Raw genomic sequence first — 25,232 nt, 5'->3', positions numbered from 1 at the left:
AATAATAACAACACCAACAACAATAATAATAATAATAACAACAACAACAACAGTACCGTACAAACTTTATCTATTTTGTGGTTTAATTTATCCAGTATCATCTTCATCAGGTGCCTCATAATCATCTACATGAGCAATTATACATCAACTTTCTTCTTTATGGGGCTAGAAGTGAAATGAGTTCTCTAAACTTTCCTTTAAATTGAACTTCTTCCTGGCCTACATACTATCAGGTTTTGGTCTTTGCCTGTTTCCTTTGCCCTTAATTCGTGGTTCTTCCTACAAAGTGCTTTTATACCAATCGTTTTTCATCTCTTCTCTCACATATTCAAACCTTCTCAATCTTAGAGATCTCAATCAAATTAATGACCTGTGGATATCACATCGCTGCCACTTCATCTTTCATGATACAATATTCCCGCTGTACTTGAACCCTGAATCTTAATGTTCCATACTCTGACATTTCTTCTCCACTTTCTGTGTCTTTGCCTACTTAAGATGTAAAGAAGTACTGTAAACCATCATACCTTGGCTTTATTCATTAATGAACATTTTTAATTTTCCAGCAATTTTGCTCAATTTCACATATGCTGCAGCTACTCTCTTTTTTACTGCCTTGTCATCTTGTGCTTCAGTCCATGGTGTCCCTATAGTATCAGTAATTCTATTTTTGTAAGTCCTTCCCATTTGTAATAATATGGTTTTCCACTGCCCTCTCTTCCCAACTTCTCCTTATAATACATGCATGTCACTGAAAATTTACTCAATAAATACTTAGCAATCTTGAGCATTTTGTTACACCATATGTCACATTCAAAGCTTGGTACTGAGTTCACCCATACATTTCCATAATGATCACATGGACACTTTATCTCTACTTATTCTCTTTGGAAGCAAATTACTAGAATAAACCTATTACCTTTAGCGCAAAACTCTAAATATAAAAAAATCATGACTTACCTCTCCGTCACCTTCTTGAACTTCTACCGTTTCAGTCATACGAACAGATTTCTTGACTTTCTTTTTCTTATCATAACTACACATAATGGGTGGATTCTCCTGATCTCCATTCACTGCTGCTGGATTATTTGTATCTTCTTTGTTTACAACATCTGCAAAATCATGTGATAGCAAATCATCAAGAACAAACACCTACAAGGATCAAAAGTAAAAAAAAAAATTTATCTGTTATTTCTATACTCACCTGCTGTTCATAATGCCTCACTCTCAAAGCTCAGTTTATCGAGGTTTGTCCCTAATACTAAAAAAAAAATCTGATATATTTCCTTCTAATACTCTCAGGTCTCTAGTACATACATACATATACCAAGGCACTTCCCCATATTTTGGGGGGTAGCCGACATCAACAAATGAAACAAAACAAAAGGGGGACCTCTACTCTCTACGTTCCTCCCAGCCTGACAAGGGACTCAACCGAGTTCAGCTGGTACTGCTAGGGTGCCACAGCCCACCCTACCCCGTTATCCACCACAGATGAAGCTTCATGTAAAAAAAATTGGTTTGTTTTAATATGTTTTCTGGTTCATTATTCCACAAAGTTTATAATTTAGTTATTAAGAAATGTTTTATTGTAGTTACATAACCATTAATGGGAATTTAATGTAAAGTCGTGGGAAATTGATTGCTGATTTAGCAGCATTATCTGCTTTTTCATTACCAACAATTCCAATATGGAAAGGAATCCAATACATAGCTATTTCAAAATTTAACCCCTGAAAATTGAATTTCTTCAACTTTCTCTATGCAATACCAGTACCCTTTGAGGTCTTCTATGGCACTTCTCAAATAAGAATGAATGACAAATCCAAGATTCATTTTATCTTCAATAATTTTCACAATGTTAATTACTTGAATAACTGACAGTTGAGATGTAAATACTGATACTTCAGTAGGTAATTGGAACAGACTTGTTTTGTCAGAAGAAACTGCTGAATAACCAAGCATCCATTGAAGATTTAGAGCCAAAGTATATACAGTATAGCATAAATATAGAATAGAAATATCCTTTTCCCTGAATATATTCCAAGGCATATTTATTGTGACATGGAATATAAGTGGAAGTTTTTGTTAGATAAAAAATGTGTTAGTATATAATTGTATTTCTGTGATTTCTAGTAACCTATTTGTTCTAATTGGGAATGGAGGTTCATGATTGTTTATAAATACACCACTTTGGTTGAAAAGCTATGTTGCTGGAGTTTAGGTGGATAGGATCTTCAAGGCACTTTGCTGTGTTACCAAACCTTGATGTATGGACTATGGTGGCTCCCCCACTTTCACATAGAACAAAGTCTCAGGCTACAAGTGTGTATTGGATCCAAAGACTTCAGAATAGCTTCAGATCCTGATCCACAATGGCTACCATAATCTACCCTGGATAACTAAGGATTAAAAGATCATTAATAAAGTTGACCTTGACCCCATTCCATTACAGTATCAAATTAAGAGCATTATTACATTTAGATTTTCAACAAAATATGTGTTTTCCAATTGAGGTAGTTATCAAATATTAGTATCGCTTAATTTCAGATTTATGTAAAATACTCAAGTTTATTTTGCAGAAACCCTGAACCTAACAGACGCACTACAGTACACACTTGTATTTTCCGACGTTATAAAGAATTCTCTGCAAATGATAGATTATTTTAATACTTTTATATTGCAAAGTCATCCATATCAAGGGTACTTTGTACTACTTGTGGCATTTGAGGAACAGTCTCATTAATTCCCAAGTGAATAAAGAAACATAATTTTTCCCTAAGAGGAACAGTGAGGCCTTTGCACTCCTAATAAGTTATCTAGATCACAATAATGGTGTCAAAAATTCAAAATCACAATACTGGTGTCAAAAGACAAAAAGAAAACAGGGATCATGATCACCCAGAAACAATTCCCTAGAATAATTTAAGTAGTAACTACTAACACAGCCAGAAGAAATCTCTAAAAGCACTAAAAAGGGATTTTGACGAAGGAAAAATCTATTTCTGGGCTCAACCTGTGTCGCTCCGTGAAATTTATTTCTAAGGCATAAATATTGCTAAATATACCAGAGAAAAAAAGGATGCATGAAATGCCAGGAATAAACCCAGCTCACTCACTCAAGAAGCGTCAGTATAGTTACTGGGGCGTAATAGAACCACAACCATAGGTCCCTCACCAGTTAGACCTCTCCTTCAACATCCCCTGGAACACCGAGGTGCCGACCTACACCTAACTGCTGCCTCTACTATGACTATCCTCCCCTCACCCCTACACCTCCCCAGCCCCCTACCTTGATTCAAAAGTCTTGAGAACTGTAATGAAGGCAGCACAGAAGCTGAAGACAAAGGCCAAGCCATTGTTATTAAGATTAGCTGCTAGATTATCTCTTCCTTACTAAAGGCTCATCTATTGGAAGAAAGGAAACAGGAATCTTTTTTTTAATTTTAGGGGCAAACATCGATATAACAGCTTTGACAGAGTAACAATGTAAACATCAAGAGAGGCTCATAGATACAATAAAATCTAGTGTATTAATTGGTTTATCTAGAAAAGTACAATTAGTTTCTTTTAATTTTATACAGCAATTTGAGGCCCTTTGCATCAATAGGCAAAGGAGATGATGATGAGTTTTCTATAAATACTGACCTCGACATTACAATCAGCCTTATTTTACACAAATTCTTATCAAGGTTATTTTTTCATTGTTGGCAATGACAAATACTAATAAAAATAAAATTGCTTGAAAAATTACTGAAAAATGTAATAAGGGTGAGAATACCTTATATAAATTTACTAAGTGAAATCAGATAAATTTGTTCCTCTTTACTTCAACACATTGCAAAGACATCCTGGACTCATATACAGTTATACATACATACATACATATACCAAGGCACTTCCCCCAATTTTGGGGGGTAGCCGACATCAACAAATGAAACAAAAACAAAAAAGGGGACCTCTACTCTCTATGTTCCTCCCAGCCTATATACAGTTACTGTATACCTTTCAGATATTTTGAAAAACTTTTATATGTGAAAAAAAAACTTACTTTTAGCAGGACAGGATTCTTCCTTTATCAGTACATTATCCTCAGGTAAAGGGCTGATCATGTTCTGTCTCTCCATGAATGGAATTCTTGAATCCATCTCACTTCCATTTTCTTCTTTTCTAATCTCTTTTTTTACGCTTTCAAATCCTGGGATCTTCTCAGTAACCTGCTTAACACTCTTTGAAGTATTTGCTGTGAAAGTGATGAAAAATATTTTTCAATTAGCGGATGAGAAATAATTTCAAAATAAATTATAAGTTTTATTTTTCCAAGGTATACAAACCTGAGTCTTTTAAAATAGGGAACATGTCTTCAGAGGAACTAGATCGGTCGTGGAATTCGTTAATGGAGTAGTTAACGATTTGTGGTGAGCGTGGCGCAAGGAGCCCCGGGGCCATCCCCACCTGTCGGAAGCGCTTTATCTGTACTTTTAACTTTCGCCTTAGGACTGAGAGGGAGGATTGAGGTGGGAACTTAAACTGCAAAGGATTCCACTAAAAAAATTTTATCAATAAAAATTCTTATTTCTATACTCGCCTGATATTCACATTACTTCTTCAGAAGCCTGCTTTAATCGACCTTTACCTGTAGAATTTCAAAATTTTCCCATTTTTTCTCCCTTCAATAAACATATGCCCTTAGTAAAGGAATGGAAATTCTGGCGGTAACTGGTAACTGATGCGACAGATTTGTTTTCTCTTCAGTTTCTCAGTCATGCTCCTCAAGCATCCTTCCCAGGTATGTGCACATGGGCAGGGGTATCTGCTGTACTCAGTGAGATAGCCTTTAAGGTATACGTCTGCCACTGCACAGAAGGTCACAACCTACACTCAGCACACAAGGATGACTGAACAATCATGCCCTTTACAGCAGGTTTTGCCAAAATCTGACTGGAATGGGGGACCCCTTTCCGTGGCAAATACAAATTTCTTGTTTCATATTCATAATCACAGACAACAGCCCGCATTCACTTCCTGTTTAAAAGCAAATGTGTAAAGCTCCAGACAGGTGGGGGGATTGTCATGGGTAGACGCAATAATATTGAAGGAATATATTAAAAGACATATGCTTTTATTCTCAAATTGTGAGTAGCGAGATTAAATTTGACTGGTGTTTAGTCAATGATATCCTCACCTTACGTCGTCAGCATTTTGGAAATAAACAGAGCCTCAATGTCTAGTTTGGACAAAGAAGTCAACATATTAATTTGAGGAGTCAGTATCTTTTAGAAACCAAGCCTCGAGGATATTCTTGTTTATGGAAAGTGTCATCACTGGTCAACATGTGCCCATGCTTTTGTTAAGGCATAACATGAGGTCCAGATTGTACCCGAAATTTGTTCTAAAAGCTTCTACGGTGTGACCAAAGTGGGTGTTTTTAAGGAAACCAATCAGGATACAGAATACCAAAAAATGTCTTATACGGAAATGATGACGTACCATCGAAATAAGCTCCGCCATACATGGGTATACAGTATAAACTTCAAGAAGATACTGCCCAAAGGAGATAGGACGAGAGAGTAACCAAGTCCTGACAAGATAAGGGCATGAAAAGATGACCAGAAGTCAGACAGAGCCAGTTTCCAACATTACCTTCAGATGACAAACGCCAATCTCTAAAATCTTGCTATGGTTGAGAAGCGATGAATTGAAGATGCCAGCCTTTCCTGCTTGTGACAAATAGCAGCCAACACTGCCTGTGTCTTGGTCTTCCTTTTATACTATCACCGTATTCTTGGAGATAACTTCTGATGTCCCTTCTGTAACATCTTTGAATCCAAAGTTATCGTGCCAGATCTAACTGAGCTACAGCTACCCTTCTGAGAAGCTCTCAGGCTTAAAGCCTATCATCTCAGCAACGGCAGAAAATTACCGAAAAGGATTGTTCAATTTTCTTGACTGTTCTCCCTGATCTATTGATATTTTGGATTGATTTGATTTATCAGTTAATCGAAGAAGCAACATTGATTTTCTTTGTAAATTTTGTGAATAAACATTTTGTGTTTTTTGTTCGAGGTTTTTACATTCATTTCCCATATTTCAATTATCGTTGTCGGAACACTTTAGTATAGAGATTAAAAGAAACTAACGATTGTTAAGATTGTACTAGGGGGCTCTCCTTACCTGCAGTCATAATCTGTTGTAAACTACATCGTTAACAAATCGAGTGCCCGATCCAACACCGCTGAAGACATGTTTTCTATTTTAAAGGGCAATAGGTTTGTATAAGCGTAGGAACAAACAAATCATATACTATACTGTACTTGAAGTAACCTACCAAGCTTGAATGTACATTATACTGTAAAAGATTATAATTTACAAATTGTTAAGACTAATGCACTTACAGTGAAAAGTATAAATTACCTTAAATCTATCCAAGATAATATAGAGGAAAAAAACACCACAATTCATTGCTGTGGATTACAGGTAAAAAAACTAATTTCATAACATACAAAGAAAATTTATCCAAGTATTAACTGTGGATAATTTAGACAAAGCAGAAAAATTCAGCCTGCACATTAGTTTATCCTCAATTTTAAATTAATGCTAGATAATATTGCAAAAAAAAATGTTTAAAGAAGGTTGTATCATGAACTTACAAACACTCTCGCCTTTTTTTGCAGCTAATTCATCAAATTTAACTTGTAACGTAATCAACTTTGAATTGGTAGCATCTCTCACTGCTTCTGATTGACGAAGCTTTCGCTGCAACTGAAGGATACGATCACTCAAAGCCACCTTATTAAACTGAGCACCTCTGAGAGCTTCCTCAAGCTCCTCCACTTTCTTCCTGTAGAATAAGAAACATGACAAAAAAATTTAAACTTTAGAGAGTTGGTTAATAGGGTATACTAATTTATTATCCTATTGAGAGCCTGATTTACTTACTACACATAAGGTAGTAACCCAACAAAATCCTGCTCCCCAAACTTGAGCTGTACCACAACCTACATATACAGTACAACCATTCCATAAATTCTAATTGCAAATTACTTTGTACTTACATTCATAATTTTCCTGCTTTTTATCCAATTGCTTGTTGGATGTGATAAGAAAAAATTTCAAGGTGGATAATTGAAAAATGTTGCCTTCTTAATTCCATTTCATTTTCTCCTTTGCTGCTCCACATAAATCTCAAATACATCAATAACTTGTTACCAACATAAATTACAAAACATTTGTATCCAATATAAATGCCTAAAATGTTTAAGAAGAATAAAATACAAGAGAGACCTGAGGACTGTAATAAGGAGAGAGAACACTTGTAGTTACCTTAACAACATTAGATAGTTAGGAAAGGCATTAAGAGGGCAGTAAGACGGAATAGCATCAGATTAGGAAGTGGGAAGATTCCTAGACTTGAAAGACTAGTAGTAAATAAAATGAATCGACAACCACAAAGCTGGGCAATAACTTGAAATGTATCAAAGCCATGTGGTTACTTACTAAGAAAATGGAGAAAATCTTAAACAATTGTGACTACAAAATACAGAGCCCTATGGCCAGTGCATTAGGAAGATCATAAGAATGAAGTTGCTAAGAAACATGGTGCCCAGAAAATGGAATATAAGCTGATATAGTTTGGCATTTGATGAAAATGGTTATTTATGAAATCAGCAATCTTGTAGCAGAACAAAGACAAGCAGAAAACCCAAAAAATTATCAGAATGAGGCTTAGACAAAGACCCGAATCAAATAGGACTTCAAAGATAAAAGAGAGCAGAAACAACATTCCCATCTCACTATACACTGGAAAAATAAGTAAAAACAATAATGATGATGAGATCATAAATATGGATCCAGCATATTTACCTATTTACTTTCTGTTTTTTAATGTTTTATACATCTGTATCAACCTAATTGTCCTTTTAACTATTATTAGTGTCGACATGGTTGGTAAATTTAAGATTACAGTATTCTTTTTGTTGGTTTTACCTTGAATAGCATTTTGGACATGTGACTAGGAAGAATTGGAAAGAGGTTAATCATGCTTAAAAAATTATTTAATGGAAGGGGAACTGACGATGAATGTTGCAAAATCAGAAATATTAACAATCTCTAAGGAATCAACAGCACCAACAAAATATTATGATAAGGGGCAGTGTAATAAAGGACACAGACTCATTCAAATATCTAGGATATGATTTCACAGAAAAGGAAATAAACGCAAGGAAGAAATAAGTGAAAGAATAAAAAAAAATATAATAAATGCACAGGAGTTCTCTATCCAATAATGAGAGATACAGATGTACCTGAAGAAGTAAAGCAAGCTATATTTGAGGGTTTGCTAACACTAATAATGGATCAGACAGCTGGACACTGACAAGAAGAGACAGAAGTAGGGTCCCAAGCCTCAAAAATTGAAACCCTTAGAATTATATTGCATAAAACAATGGAAAGAATAAAAAATTAAGATGTAAGAACAGTTGGAGTAGCCCCTATGATGAGCAAGATTGAGAAGGGACAGCTGAGATGGCTAAGTCATGTGAGGAGAATGGATCCAAACAGAATAGCAAAGAAAAGATGGAACTGGACACCTGACAGAAGGAGATCGAGAGGAAGACCACATAAACGCTGGATGGATGGAATTGAAGAAATATTAACAAAGTGACAAATTCGTAGATAATTTGTATTTTTCCTAACTATACAAACCTTAGCTATTTAACAGGGGTATTACTTTCGGCGTAGCTGAAATGAAGAGCCATTAAAATTTAACGAGGGTTTACTACCCACACCGCTAGTTAGCAGGAGTAGGGGAGGGTAGCTTGCTACCACCCCACCCTCACACACACCTGTGCTTGAACTCACTTTGCTTGGAGGTAGGACTTCAAGGGGGATAGGGCTGGCGGGCAAGTTTGGTTAAATAGCTAAGGTTTGTATAGTTAGGAAAAATACAAATTATCTACGAATTTGTCATTTGTTCCGCAACTGGAATACAAACCACGCTATTTAATAGGGGTGACTCACCCATTAGGAAGGGTGGACGTCCCAGCCAGTACTGGCTTTTGGCTTTGCCCGGGGACTCGTTATTTGAGTGTGTCAGCACCCAAGAAATAAGGAGTCCCTGCACCTCGCTAGAACCTTGCTACGCAAGGACTGCGGCCTACGCAAGCTGTGTGTGAAGGTATGAAGAAGTGTGACTCGTCCCAGGAAGTTGTTCTGAAGTTCTTTAGATGGAAACTTGTAGACTAGGACTTTCCCAATACCACCTCATCAGGGTATGGGGACGTAACAGTATTAACTTAATACTAGGGACACAAGGGAGCATGGTTTACCTGCAGTGGTTTGAGGTCAGCTATGCAGAGAACCCAGGAGGCTGCTTTCCCCTAGAGAGGGGATGATGAAGGAAAGAATAAGGGCCAGTCAAACCTTTTTATTCATGCAGACTAAAATAGGGTAACAATGCCCTCAACCCTCTGCTACTTGTCCAATAAGGAGCTTGAGGTTTTAAACCAGCTGTTGTGCAGCCACCACAGGGCCGATAGAGAACATTTAGAGCCTCCTGTGGGTCACGTCTTGCAGGTAGTGGGCTGTGAACGTTGTCTGACGCTTTTACACCCCCGCTTGAAGGACCTGCTTCACAGAGAAATTTCTTTTGAAGGCCAGGGACGTAGCTATGCCCCTGACATCATGTGCTCTATGGTGACGTGACGGAGAAGGATCTGGATTCAAGGCCAGATGAATTACCCTGCGAATCCATGCAGAGATGGTGTTTTTGGTGACCCTCCTCTTAGTTCTCCCTGTGCTGACGAATAATGCTGGCACACAAGGACGGACTGCAGCTGTTCTTTTAAGGTATAGCCTCAAACTCATTACTGGGCATAGTAAGAGATGGTCTGAGTCATCTGTTACAGAACGGAGACTAGAAATCCGGAAGGAGTCGAACCGAGGATCCGCTACTCCAGGATTCTGAGTCTTAGCAATAAACTCAGGGAAGAAGCTCAACGTTACGTCCCCCCATCCCCTTGAATGGGTGATGTCATACGAGAGACCATGAAGTTCACTAACACGCTTGGCCGAAGCCAAAGCTAGCAGGAACACCGTCTTCCAGGTTAGGTAGCGATCTGATGCCTGGCGTAATGGTTCATAGGGAGGTCTCTTAAGAGACCTGAGAACTCGAACCACGTTCCATGGAGAAGGTCTCACTTCCGACTGAGGGCAGGTAAGTTCATAACTACGTATGAGTAGAGAAAGTTCTAGAGATGAAGAAATGTCCATTCCTTTCAGCCAGAAAGCTAGACTTAAGGCTGAGCGCTAGCATTTGACTGCTGAGATTGAAAGGCGCTTTTCTTCCCGCAAATACACGAGGAACTCCGCTATTGTTGAAATAGTGGCATCGAGTGGAGAGATACCCCTTCCACGACACCAACCACAGAAGACTTTCCACTTTGCATGGTAGACTGCTGCGGATGACTTTCACAGATGTCCAGACATCCTGACAGCAACTTGCTGCAAAAATCCTCTCTCAGAGAGGAGATGCTGGATAGTCTCCAGGCGTGAAGTCGTAGCGAAGCTACGGCTTTGTGGAAGATGTTGGCATGTGGTTGTTTGAGCAGATTGTGCCGTGGAGGGAGTTTTCTCGGTAGCTCCGTTAAGAGTTGCAGAAGGTCCGGGAACCATTCCGCGTGATGCCATAGCGGAGCTATGAGGGTCATTGAAAGATTGACTGATGTTCTGGTCTTGTTGAGCACCCTCCTCATCAGACAGAACGGGGGAAAGGCGTAAACGTCGATGTTGTCCCACCGTTGTTGGAGAGCATCTTGCCAGTGAGCCTTGGGGTCTGGGACTGGGGAGCAGTACAGCGGAGCTTGAAGTTCAAGGCTGTTGCGAACAGATCCACAGTCGGAGAACCCCACAAAGTCATGACTTTGTTGGCTATTAGATGATCTAAAGACCACTCGGTACTCACTATCTGAGACGCTCTGCTCAGATTGTCGGCAAGCACATTCCTTTTGCCTGGAATGAGGCGTGCCGATAGTGGTATCGAGTGGATTTCGGCCCATCTCAGTATCTCTACTGCTAGATGGGATAGCTGCTGCGAAAAGGTACCTCCTTGTTTGTTGATGTAAGCCACTACTGTGGTGTTGTCGCTCATCACCACCACAGAGTGACCCGCCAGGTATTGTTGGAACTGTTGAAGGGCCAGGAAGACGGCCTTCATCTCTAGGAGATTTATATGGAGATACTTTTCTGATTCTGACCACAGGCCTGAGGTCGTGTGGTGCAGTACGTGAGCCACCAACCCTTTCTTTGAAGCGTCCGAAAACAGCATCAAATCCGGGGGGAGGACGAGAAGATCCACTCCTTTTCGTAGGTTCTCGTCTGTCACCCACCACTGGAGGTCCGTCAGTTTCGCAGGTCCCGTAGGGATCAGGACGTTCGGGGAATCGTAACCTTGATTCCACCGGGACTTGAGTTGCCACTGGAGGGATCTCATCCTGAGGCGACCATTGGGAACTAGACGAGCCAATGATGAAAGGTGACCGAGACGTAACCACGATTGGGCTGGAAGTTCTTCTCATCTGAGAAAATGGCTTGCGACCTTCCTCAGCCTTGCTATCCTGTCGTCTGATGGGAAGGCTTTGTGGAGATTGGTGTCTATAACCATGCATAGATATACCAGTCTTTGAGTGGGAAGCAGAGAGGACTTCTCGAGATTTACCATGATCCCCAGATCCTGGCAAAGTCCCAGAAGTTTGTCCCGGTGTTAAAGAAGGGATGACACCGAGTCTGCTAGGATCAACCAGTCGTCCAGATAACGAAGGAGACGGATGCCGATCCTGTGTGCCCACGAAGATATTAGGGTGAACACTCTGGTGAAAACCTGTGGTGCTGTGGAGAGACCGAAGCACAGCACCTTGAACTGGTACTCTTTGTTGTCTAGGCTGAATCTTAAGTACTTCCTTGAAGACGGATGGACTGGGATCTGGAAGTTCACGTCCTTCAGATCCAGTGTACACATGAAGTCTTGCTGTCTCACTGCTAGTCTGACTGTGTCTGCCGTCTCCATGCTGAACGGAGTTTGTTTGACAAACTTGTTCAGGGCTGAGAGGTCGATGACTGGTCTCCAGCCTCCAGATGACTTCTTTACAAGAAAGAGTCGACTGAAGAAGCCTGGAGACCCGTCGACGACCTCTTGGAGAGCGCCCTTCTTCAACAGGGTTTGGACTTCTGCCCGAAGGGTTTGCCCCCTTGCTGATCCCATGGCAAGGGAGCTCAATGACACTGGATTCGTCATCAGGGGAGGTAGAGATGTTGTGAACGGGACGCGATATCCCTGACAGATTACAGAAATCGTCCAGGAATCGGCCCCGAGTTGCTGCCACCTGTCTGCGCAACTTTGTAGGCATCCCCCCACTGGTGGACATGCAGGGAGACTGCCAATCCTAGCGTTTGCGGCCTCGGCTGCTCCCTCTAGGATTCTTACCTCCTCTGGAGGACTTTTTGCCTTTCCTATCCTTGACAGGAAAGAGCTTAGACACCACTATCTTCGCTGCTGCTATTGGTTTTGCGGTCTTGGTCGGACGGGACTGCTGGGGTGCTGGAGGCTTATAGGGCTTAGATGTCAAAGCCCTATGAAGGAGGGAGTCTTGGTGAGACTTCCTCCACCTCTCAGCGGCCTGTTCCACATCCTTAGGCTCAAACAGGATCGTTCCTTCTAAGGAAGAATGCCTGAGCCTATTGATCTCAGTGCTAGGGACCTTCTGATGGAATCTCTCAGCCACCGCATCCCGACGTTTCAGGATGGTGTTTGCCCAAAAGTTCGAGACTTGGTGGGCCAGAAACTTGATCGTGCGAGTGCCTGAGAGAAGGAACGTCTCCATAGCTTTCCTGGTACGTTCTTTGGAGAAATCCTCAGAGCGTATCAGGATACCTAAGGTCCCTAACCAGTTATCAACCGTGGCTTGCATAGCACACTTCGCAACCTTCTCCTGGTTAAGGAGCTCGGTTGCCGAGAACGAGATCTGCCGGTTGGAGAGTCTCTCAAGAGGGACTCCCCTGGTAAGCTCTTCCAACGAATGGTGGAGAGCTAAACAAGGCTCCTCCAAGATCTCAAAGTACCTCCTTTGCTGTACGCAAGGAGGTGGGAGAAGCTTGTTGCCGGCACTGGAACGGTTGGAGGAGGACAACTCGGAGCTGTACAGCGATCTTGTCCCTGGTACTCTTAACCCCCTGAGACCAGGGCAGAGCCGCACTGGCCTTAGAGGGTTTCTGAGTACCGAATACGCGGTCCAAAACCGTGTCCTTGCCCTCTCGAGGAGGGATCTCTGGGTCGGCAAACCCATTGAGAGCTCTCATTAGAGTCAGAACTTGCCAAAACGCATGCTCTGACTCTTGCTGTTCTCCTGACGTTGGACTTGCAGCGAAGTCTCCTGTCCCCAAAGGCTCTTCTTGGGGAGAGTCGTGGACATTCTCAGAGTGGCTAGTTGGCTCCGTCCTAGGTCTTGTAAAGGACTTCGATAAAGTCTTCGAGTCCTTCGACTCCTTCCTGGGAAGGATGTAGGACTCCAACATAGAAGGTGGCAAGTTCTTTCCAGCCCCTACTTGGGAAGACTTCTCAGTGCGAGGAGGGGTTTCCCTCATTGGGGGAACGTCTCACCTCACGTGATTCCCCTGAGGACGGGAAGTACTCGTCCGACAGGGAAGGAGAGAAAGTCTGGGGGGGTGAAGGAACCTGCCTCAACGGCTTGCGTGGAGTCAACTTAGCCCTTGGAGAAGTTACCGCGTCTGAAACTCCTCTTTTTCTCTTCAGAGGAGTAGAAACAGCCAAGGATCTGTGACCTAATTCAGAGAGAACAGGCTTGAACGCCTGCGTAACTGCTCTGATCAGTGCACCGAACCAAGGTTGTTGACTGACAGACGTGCTGTCAGACACTCCCTCTGAAGGGACAGGGATAGAAGAATCCCTAGGAGGAGTTCCCATAGGTGGGTTCGCCTGAAAAGGAATAGGGATCCTGGACCCCTCTGGATGTTTCCCTTCCGCCGCAATACGCGCTATGCGTTTGTGGGGAGGGGAATGCGGCGTTGGCGACCTTGCCGTGCGTTGTCCGGCAGCCTCGCGCACGGGGGCGCGTTATGGGGCTCGCGCGGGGGCACGTTATGGTGCTTGCGCGGGGGCGCGTAATGGTGATTGCGCGATGGAGAATACCAGGGGTCACATGCGCGTGCGGGAGACTGCTCATGCGCGTGCGGGAGACTGCTGATGCGCGTGTGGGCAACTGCGAGGGCGCGCGGGAGACTGATGGAGCGTAGGAGCGCGCGTGGGAGACTGTGGGTGCACAGGAGAGCGTGCAGGAGACTGATGGCGCGCGCAGGGGAGAATGTTTGCGCAGGATCAGGGCGTTGAACACGGGGGCACGCGCGCGCAGGAGAGATACCCCTGGAGCGCAGGCACGCAGTTGAAGCCTGTGCTCGTGGGCGCGCGTCAGAATGTTGGCGCGCAACTGCAAGAGAGGATGGGCGCGGGCACGTATCCTCGTGGGCGCGTGCAGGAGACTGCGCGTGTCGGCGAGCGCTGGCGCGTGGGAGAAGTCAAAATCGACTTCCCAACAGCGCCCAGATCCGAAGATCGTGGGCGCGCAGGAGAGATGATTGCTGCTCGTGGGCGCTGGCGCGCGGCAGATCACTGACGTGCAGGAGAACGCTGGCGTACAGGAGAGCGCTGACGCATAGGAGAGCGCTGGCGCGCAGGAGGTTGCTGGCATGCAGGAAGTTGATGGCGCGCAGGTGAGGGATGACGCGTAGCTGGGCGTGGGCGCGCTAGCTCAGGTAAAGCCTGGCGCGCAGGAGAACCTGGGCGTGGGCGCGCTAGCTCAGGTAAAGCCTGGCGCGCAGGAGAACATGGGCGTGTATGCTCATTGTTAGCATAGCGCGTGAGGGAGGTATGCGCGCGTCGGTGCATACGCCCTTGATGCCCCGTATTAAGGTTAGATGCCTGACGAGCGCGAAGGTCAGGTTTCGTCGGCGCGTAGCGCACATCAATACTCAGGAACGGTGACGGCAGGTCGACAGGTCTGACGGGTGGAAGGTCGACATGTCCTTTGAAAGGACGACCTTCCACCGAAGGGGATCGCGAACGATCCGCTGAGAGGTCCATGACCAAAGCAGGAACAGTCGGTGATCGCTGAAGAGGCTCCTCTGCGGTGGACTGCAACGAAGATGTAGAACCAAAGAGGCGCCTCCTCACCGCAGGTGAAGGAAGGCCTCTCTGGCGAAGAGGAAGGCGAGCCTTGCGACGGATACGCCTTCTGGGGGCCGTTGGATCAGCATGCTGCCCTTCTGCAGTCCTCCGAAGAGGAGTCTCTGTAAGTGAACTCCCCCGAGGGGGAAAAACACTAGCAGGAGAGACTGTTGGACTTAGTTTCTCCCTCGTTGGTTGAACAGGAACGGGAGAAACTCAGCCTTCAGCTACTGCGGGGTTTGAAGAGGCAGAGGTATTAGGAGATACCGCATTGGATACCTCTGACACCACAACGTCGACAATCAACAGAGAATCAACCTCTGCCGGAGTCGGCGATTGCTTGACAGCGGCACCCAATCGGATGTAGTCAAGTAAGACTTCCTTAGAGGGCGAACCCTCGAGCTCCAAGGAAGACCAAAGCTGTAAAAGATGGATCAGTGACACATCCTCCCCCGGGGGGAGAGGTGGTGCTGCCTCGCAAGGGGAGGCAACGCCATCTCTCGAACCCCGAGCTTGGAAAACAGTACAACGGTCTACGCTACCACTCGACGGCCTCTCGAAAGAGACTGACCGAGTGGGAGCTTCGGAGGAGGTTTGAGCAACGGAAGAAGAGTCCTTGGGTTTTTCTCCTTTCAAAGAAACCTTCGAAGGAGAAATATTCCGTCTGGACTTCTTCCTACGTCGCCGTGAAAACCTCTCCCACTGGGAGGTAGACCACTCCCTGCACTCACTACACTTATTATCACTATCACACCGTTGACCTCTACAGTAAGGGCAAAGGGTGTGAGGGTCTGTCTCGACCGCCGACATGAATGTTCCGCAGGGGCGGTCGGGTAATCCAGGGCAGGTGCGCATAATAGCAGAGGCCAACTTCACACACAAACCTGTCAAAAAGAAAAAGCAAAAAAAGCATTAATGGCTACCAATGAGTGGCGAGAATGACAGCAGACACGTCCAACTACCATCTGAGCCGAGAGCAAAGTGAGTTCAAGCACAGGTGTGTGTGAGGGGGGGGGGGGAGCAAGCTACCCTCCCCTACCCCCGCTAACTAGTGGTGTGGGTAGTAAACTCTCGATAAATTTTAATGGCTCGTCATTTCAGCTACACCGAAAGTAATACCCCTATCAAATAGCGTGGTTTGTATTCCAGTTACGGAACAAATTTTATTTTAATTGTTCATTACTTCTTATATCATTTATTTATTTCCTTATTTCCTTTCCTCACAGGGTTATTTTTCCCTGTTGGAGCCCTTGGGCTTATAGCATCTTGCTTTTCCAACTAGGGTTGTAGCTTAGCAGATAATAATAATAATAATAATGCACACACAGGTTCTTGCCTTTGGATTTATAAATTTGGATTACATAGTCAGGCATTGGAGCCTCTGATGCCATTCAGTGCCCAAGTGCAAACAGGGGAAAACCCAGCCATTAAATTATAAACTAAAAGTTAAAAGAGGCTGGACAACAAGATGGAAGGCATTTAGTAAAAAAGTGGGTACAGTAGAAGAATATAATGCCCCTACCATTTTTAATTTTGGCTGTAATGTATTACCACTTGCCCATCATGATTTCATCACAATACTTCTTTTTACAAAATCCTTCCCAATATTAACCCCCCACACATATTTCTACTGTACAGTATAAGAATAAAAATTTAAGTATTTATACATTACTTACTGTTCCTCTGTATACATATTCTTAAAAAATGTAGCCATATGTTGATCATCAGATGGCTCAACCTGAAAATATTAATGAATTACATTTATGAACACTATTGTTACAAATAATTCAACACTGGAATAATGAATAATGGCATATGATAAGCATATAAAACCTACATACACAGGATGTATTTTGACAAAATTTAGTGGTACAGTATCTTCAACCACAAGATTTTCTTATTCAGACTAGGTTATTTGAAAATCTATCTGTAGATTCTACAAAACTTAGTATTGTTTTTTATTCCTTCATTATCTAGAAATAATACCATGAACGAAACGTAATATATAGTTATTATTTTATCAGTAAATGAATACTTTCTCCGTTTTGTATATTTATAAAATTGCTTAGTCATTCTTTCCTTTTTTAACAAAAATAATAATGCTTTTGACTTCAAATTATGTTATCCTTTTTGGCTATAACTCAACAAAGAACTTCTAATACAAATTTCAGTGTTTGCACATCAGGAATGAATAACAGCTAATCGTTTCGAAATGTAAACATTCACATTCTGTCAAGGTTACATAATGGTACACTATCAAGCATGAGGTTTTTTTTTTATTTATTAACCCTTTTACCCCCAAGGCTATTTGGAACTTTCCCACCCCCAAACCCCCAGGCATTTACCATTTTCAAGCACGTTTTGCAATAATTTTTTTTTTAGATCGCGCAGACAGCCCTAATATTCGTCATAGAGAGGTCAGGTTGGTCTCATTCTTTTGGAAAATGCCTGAAGTTTCTCATACAGTTATCAAAAACATGCAAAAAAATGCAAATGGCAGTTTTTTGCAAGGACGTACCAATACGTCCATGGGGGTTAAGGGTTGAGTTTTGTGAAACGTACCAGTAGGTCCATTGGGGGTAGAAGGGTTAAATGAAATGCAAAGAATTGGAGTACTTTACTTACCAAAGTTACGTGTTGATGATTTAATGGTATTTCATAATACTGTGCACTAATCCTGTGACACATTTACTATTTGCAGCTGTTTTTGTACATATACTGTATATTTTCTTATTGTTATCCGTAAAACTTATTACTGCCTATTACAGTTCTCTTTAACTTGTTCTTTTATTTTTTCACATTTAGGCCTTCTTTTGATTGGAAATGCCTTGTTCTTTTTCTAACCAATTTGACTTATTACATATGGATATGTACAGGTAGTCGCCGACTGACGACATATGCGACTTATGACGGTTCGACTTTACAACGGTGGTTTTTTTCACTGTGATGACGTCACAAGTATCTCTGAAATAGTACACTAATAGCAAAAATCCTTGGATATAATCTATTTTCTTGTAGAAATAGAACTGTTTTATCTTGGTAAGTTAGTAGTTTCTTTTATTATTAATATACAGCATCCATTTTCAGTAAAAAATACGTCAAGAAAAGTTTTAACGTGTCGAGTTCATATAATTATTGTCTGGTAACGTCATATTACCGGCGGAAAGTGAGCGGACAATAGAGTGACTTCCTTCAAAAAGGCTAACGATTAGTATTAGTCTTCCCATTATCGAAATGTCAAGTAATGATACAAAGCATTTTGTGTCTGTATCGATTGTTATGAGTACTACTTAGCGTAAATTTGACTCTACGCTAGTTCTATTTAATTTTGGATAATAGATCGATATTTATCTAAAGAAAGTACACTTAACATTTTCTTAAAAATAATATATTTTATTTTACATTATAAAAATTAAATACTTTTGCTTGATAAGTTAGCATTTTCTTTCATTTCTTGCAAGAAAACGGAAAGTGTTTTACATAATTTGCAAGTCATTCCTATGACTTATTTCATTTCAGTGTATTACTGAGTAATCTTCTTATTTCCATTAACGAATCATCGAGTAATGATACAAAGAATTTCTGATAATTTTTAAAGAAATAAGAAATGAGAGAGAGAGAGAGAGAGAGAGAGAGAGAGAGAGAGAGAGAGAGAGAGAGAGAGAGAGAGAGAGAGAGAGAGAGAGAACGTATTCATATGATAACTAATAATAAGGTCTATAAACGGACTGTATGGATACTGATAGCCTATAATATATTGTCGGTGATGCAATATTAATTATAAAGAGCTTTTGAATAAGTTAAGAATATTATAGTAACAACTCCATGTTATTCGTACTCTATGTGCGCATAATCACAATATGGTAGCGTGACTTTGAGATCAGCTGATGCCTACCAAAAGTAATTGTTGATCATTGAAATTGAAAAATAGAATACAAACATGCTTTAATAAACCACAATAATGACTAATGAAATATGAAGGCTTAATAATGAATAAATAATTAAATACTGTATGAAGCTTTTAAAATAAACTATCCATACGAGCCCGCGCACACACACACTCACACAGAGTGAAAACGTATTTGCATGATAACTAATAATAATAGCTATAAATGAATTGTGTGAAAACTGTGATATCCTGTAACATTCTGGTGCTGATTTAATATTAATCATGAGGATATTTAGAATAAATTAAGAAATTAAATAAAAAATACGCCACTTGTGTGTGAGCAAATTTTCGACAAGGTAGCGGGGACATTCAAATCAGCTGAACATAACCAAAGGTAAACAAAATATTAAGTAATTCTTGATGTCTAAAATTCTTCAGAAATTGAAAAATAAAATACAAAAATACTTTAATGGAGCATTTGATATCATATGAAACAAGAGAATGAAATAATGGTATAAAGTAAGAAAATATTGATAAAATATGACTTAGATGATTGCCGAATCATGATGCATCATAATAAATCTATGGAAACTTCACTTTTTCAGTTCGACATACGTCGAAATCAACTTATGACGCGTCTCTCGGCCCCTATCTCTGTCATAAGTCGGCGACTACCTGTACTAAAGCTGAATAATGATTTTAATAATAATAATATGGTATTATAGTCTGACCAATCACTAAACTTCAACCAAAATTTCCAGTTTCTGCCATAAATGCCAAACTCTATTGAGAAACATACAATTAACAGCAATAAAAAGTGTAGCTTTTTTTTTTTTATATAAATACCTAAAAAATTTGGTGAAATCTAAATATCGTGATGTATACTAATATATTAATACAAAATATTGATGACCACAACTGGAAAATTAAGGAATGAGGTTTGGTTAAGTTAACAAATCCTTCTCATTATATATATGGTTCACTTAAATGTTTGAGCAATTGTGTAGATACTGTAACGGACAACATTCCATGAAGAGCTTACGACAACTCCTGTAAAGTAAACAATGTCTATGTCTATGAAGTTAGTATTCCTGAAACATACCTCAGGTACAGGTGGAGTCTGTTGAACCTGTGGCGAAGTTGCCTCATTCTGCTTTGCTTCAAGATTCTGACACTGTTTTGTTAACACCTCTAGTTGTGTTCTAGCAAGTGCTAATGACTCCTCTAGATGATTGAGATATTCAGAAACACCTCTATTGCTGCTCAAACTCAACAGATATGCCAGCTGTAGCTAAAATATATAAAGAAATACTCAAAATAACACTTTAACCATTATAACTGCATACTGTACTGTAATACACATAATGTCTATCAAGCGCAGTCATTAAGGGGGCAGGCCGATAAACCATTATATAGGGGTATAGGGAGGAAAACACAATATTCTGATAAAATTCAAGGAGCTTCGTATGGCAATGGAGAATGCGTATACAAAATATTCCATCAAACTTCCTCTTACTTTCATAATTATACGGTAATTAGTAAAAGTAACTCAATAAGCCATAAACATTGATCCGTACAAGAAAATGCAGTATTTTTTCTGTTATCGTAAATTTTGATAATTATACATACATACATATACCAAGGCACTTCCCCAAATTTTGGGGGGTAGCCGACATCAACAAATGAAACAAAAACAAAAAACGGGGACCTCTACTCTCTACATTCCTCCCAGCCTAACAAGGGACTCAACCGAGTTCAGCTGGTACTGCTAGGGTGCCACAGCCCACCCTCCCACATTATCCACCACAGATGAAGCTTCATAATGCTGAATCCCCTACTGCTGCTACCTCCGCGGTCATCTAAGGCATCGGAGGCAGCAGCAGGGCCTACCGGAACTGCGTCACAATCGCTCGCCATTCATTCCTATTTCTAACACGCTCTCTTGCCTCTCTCACATCTATCCTCCTATCACCCAGAGCTTCCTTCACTCCATCCATCCACCCAAACCTTGCCCTTCCTCTCGTACTTCTCCCATCAACTCTTGCATTCATCACCTTCTTTAGCAGACAGCCATTTTCCATTCTCTCAACATGGCCAAACCACCTCAACATATTCATATCCACTCTAGCTGCTAACTCATTTCTTACACCCGTTCTCACTCTCACCACTTCGTTCCTAACCCTATCTACTCGAGATACACCAGCCATACTCCTTAGACACTTCATCTCAAACACATTCAATTTCTGTCTCTCCATCACTTTCATTCCCCACAACTCCGATCCATACATCACAGTTGGTATAATCACTTTCTCACATAGAACTCTCTTTACATTCATGCCCAACCCCCTATTTTCTTCTACTCCCTTAACTGCCCCCAACACCTTGCAACCTTCATTCACTCTCTGACGTACATCTGCTTCCACTCCACCATTTGCTGCAACAACAGACCCCAAGTACTTCAACTGATCCACCTCCTCAAGTAACTCTCCATTCAACATGACATTCAACCTTGCACCACCTTCCCTTCTCGTACATCTCATAACCTTACTCTTACCCACATTAACTTTCAACTTCCTTCTCTCACACACTTTTCCAAATTCTGTCACTAATCGGCCAAGCTTCTCTTCTGTGTCTGGAACCAGTACAGTATCATCCACAAACAACAACTGATTTTACATCCTATTCATGGTCATTCTCGTCTACCAGTTTTAATCCTCGTCCAAGCACTCGAGCATTCACCTCTCTCACCACTCCATCAACATACAAGGTAAACAACCATGGCGACATCACACATCCCTGTCTCAGCCCCACTCTCACCGGAAACCAATCACTCACTTCATTTCCTATCCTAATACATGCTTTACTACCTTTGTAGAAACTTTTCACTGGTTGCAACAACCTTCCACCAACTCCATATAACCTCATCACATTCCACATTGCTTCCCTATCAACTCTATCATACGCTTTCTCCAGATCCATAAACGCAACATACACCTCCATACCTTTTGCTAAATATTTCTCGCATATCTGCCTTACTGTAAAAATCTGATTCATACAACCCCTACCTCTTCTAAAACCACCCTGTACTTCTAAGATTGCATTCTCTGTTTTATCCTTGATCCTATTAATCATTACTCTACCATACACTTTTCCAACTACGCTTAACAAACTAATACCTCTTGAATTACAACACTCATGCACATCTCCCTTACCCTTATATAGTGGTACAATACATGCACAAACCCAATCTACTGGTACCATTGACAACACAAAACACATATTAAACAATCTCTCCAACCATTCAAGTACAGTCACACCCCCTTCCTTCAACATCTCAGCTCTCACACCATCCATACCAGACGCTTTTCCTACTCTCGTTTCATCTAGTGCTCTCCTCACTTCATCTATTGTAATCTCTCTCTCTTCTCATCTCCCATCACTGGCACCTCAACACCTGCAACAGCAATTATATCTGCCTCCCTATTATCCTCAACATTCAGTAAACTTTCAAAATATTCCGCCCATCTTTTCCTTGCCTCCTCTCCTTTTAACAACCTTCCATTTCCATCTTTTACTGTCTCTTCAATTCTTGAGCCAGCCTTCCTTACTCTCTTCACTTCTTTCCAAAACTACTTCTTATTCTCTTCATATGACTGACCCAATCCCTCACCCCACCTTAGGTCAGCTGCCCTCTTTGCCTCACGTACCTTGCGCTTTACTTCCACATTTTTCTCTTTATATTTTTCATACTTCTCTATACTATTACTCTGCAGCCATTCTTCAAAAGCCGTCTTTTTCTCTTCCACTTTTACCTTCACTCCTTCATTCCTCCATTCACAGCCCTTCCTCATGCTGCCTCCAACAACCTTTTTGCCACACACATCACTTGCAATCCCAACAAAATTTTCTTTTACTAACTTCCACTCCTCCTCTAAATTGCCAGTTTCTCTTACTTTCACTTCGTCATATGTCATTTTCAACCTTTTTCTGATATTTACTTTTTACCCCCGGTTTTATTAGCTCTTCAACCCTCACTAGCTCCCTTTTACATCCACCTACTCTATTCCCCCACTCTTTTGCTACAATTAATTTTCCTTCCACCAAAAAATTATCAGACATACCGTTAGCCATACCCCTAAACACGTGCACGTCTTTCAATCTTCCAAACATTCTTTTAGTTATCAACACATAATCCATTAATGCCCTTTCTACTACTCTTCCATTTGCCATTCTTACCCATGTATACTTATTTTTATCTTTCTTTTTGAAAAAGCTATTACTTATCACCATCTCTCGCTCAACACACATATCTACCAGTCTCTCACCACTCTCATTTTCACCTGGTACGCCATACTTCCCAATGACACCTTCTACCTCTCCAGCGCCCACTCTAGCATTTAAGTCACCCATGACAACTACATAATTCCTTCTACCCAGTCCTTCTACAAACCTAGTTAATTCATTCCAGAACTCATTCCGCTCTTCTTCACTTTTCTCACTACCTGGCCCATACGCACTGACAAACGCCCAACATTCCCTACCCAACCTAACCCTTACCCACATTAACCTAGATGATATCTCCTTCCATTCCACTACTTTACCTGTCATCCATTCACTCAGCAATAACGCCACACCCTCTCTCGCTCTTCCCCTTTCAATCTCAGACACTCTACAAGACATTTCACCAAACATCACTTCACCCTTTCCTTTTATCTTCGTCTCACACAAGGCCAATACATCCATCCTTCTATTCCTAAACATACTTCCAATTTAACATCTTTTACTCTCTATCGTACTACATCCACGCACATTCAAACACCCCAAAACTAGAGTGCGGGGAGCAGTCACTCTCCCCCCAGCTCCATTTCTTTGTCGATGTCTCACAGGATGTAGATACAGGAGAGGGGGTTCCCAGCCCCCTCGTCCCGTCCCTTTTTAGTCGCCTCTTACGACAAGCAGGGATAACGTTGGCGCTATTCTAATTGTTTTTATGCCCCCCCGCGGCCATAAATTGTGAGCAATGGCATCTGTAAACATTCCTTGAGTCACAAGACGGGATTATGAGAATTACACACACTTCAGTGCGAGCTGAAATCTCAGAGAGAAAGTACACGTTTGAATTTGCCTCTGACATTCCCCTTGTTTTATGTGTTTTGGAAAGAATTTCATCATGCCAAAGAGGAAAAGATAATCAAAATATCTAGCTAACATACAGAAGAAGAAAATTTGCTCCAATATACGCATAATATTGGCAATATTAGTGGAGTTAGTGAAAGAGAAAATACCTTTACACATGGAAAGGCAGGGGCGGGGGACCAGGAGCCAAAAGAAGCACGAAATTGGGCAAAAAAATCTACATTTATGTTTAAATTATGATAAATAACAGTTTTAGTGTATTATTACCCAAAAAGGAATATAAGATTCATAATAATCATGATTTATAAACATTATCTTTGTAAAAAGATAAAGGAAAACTGAACGGCCATATCTCAAAACTATACTTGCTGACCTTCAAATTCTATCTTCTCCCTTATTTTAAAGCTATAGCATTGAAATTTGGTATATAACTTACAAAGACTGCAGAAAAATAAAATGATGCCCTTTTTTCCAATTTTTTTTTCCTTTTTTCCCCATGATTTAAAGGGTTTATACTTTTACCATAATAAAGATATTCATATCTATCAAAAAGAATTTCTATTAGAAAAAAAACAAAAAACTCATCATCTGGTTGGAGGTCTACAAACAAGTCTATATATGGTAGTAATCCCAAGTCTTAATATTAAGTATCAACGGAGAAGATAGAATTTGAAAAACACTTATTTTTGGGATAAATCGCACTCACGTTACAAAACTAAAGGTAAGAGGGAAAATCAAATACAGTTTGGAGATGTCCCAAGTCACCTTATTGTATGGTATGAATCTTGAAGTCCCTTCCTTAAAAAACGGCATTGGTCGGCCGGCTCCCTTAAAGCACTCATAGGGTTATTACTCTGTAAAAAATATAACAATTGGTGTTAAAAAATGTATGAGGATTTAAAAAGCTTTTCAATACCAAAGATGCACTAGAAGATCAAGCGGAGGACAAAACTGTGCCTCTGTAAAGGCCAGGTC

The 25,232-nt window shown here is 41.2% G+C and overlaps 1 protein-coding gene across 1 annotated transcript in view; it reads right to left on the bottom strand.

The window, feature by feature from the left end:
* Nucleotides 1–887: 887 nt before the first annotated feature.
* LOC137628752 (protein Spindly-like) overlaps nucleotides 888–25,232 on the bottom strand; it is a 178,705-nt gene continuing 154,360 nt past the window's right edge. The window contains exons 7-11 of the mRNA XM_068359936.1: nucleotides 20,224–20,412; nucleotides 16,909–16,970; nucleotides 6,651–6,841; nucleotides 4,052–4,243; nucleotides 888–1,112 (exon numbers count right to left, since the gene is read on the bottom strand). Of these exons, the coding sequence (XP_068216037.1) occupies nucleotides 922–1,112; nucleotides 4,052–4,243; nucleotides 6,651–6,841; nucleotides 16,909–16,970; nucleotides 20,224–20,412 (825 nt within the window). The 3' untranslated portion in view covers nucleotides 888–921. The remainder of the gene's footprint in view (nucleotides 1,113–4,051; nucleotides 4,244–6,650; nucleotides 6,842–16,908; nucleotides 16,971–20,223; nucleotides 20,413–25,232) is intronic.

The sequence above is a fragment of the Palaemon carinicauda genome, chromosome 36 (assembly GCF_036898095.1).
Source record: "Palaemon carinicauda isolate YSFRI2023 chromosome 36, ASM3689809v2, whole genome shotgun sequence".
Classification (NCBI taxonomy): Eukaryota; Metazoa; Arthropoda; class Malacostraca; order Decapoda; family Palaemonidae; genus Palaemon; species Palaemon carinicauda.
The sequence above is the reverse complement of the archived record's forward strand: the minus strand, read 5'-3'. Positions and strand labels throughout refer to the sequence as shown.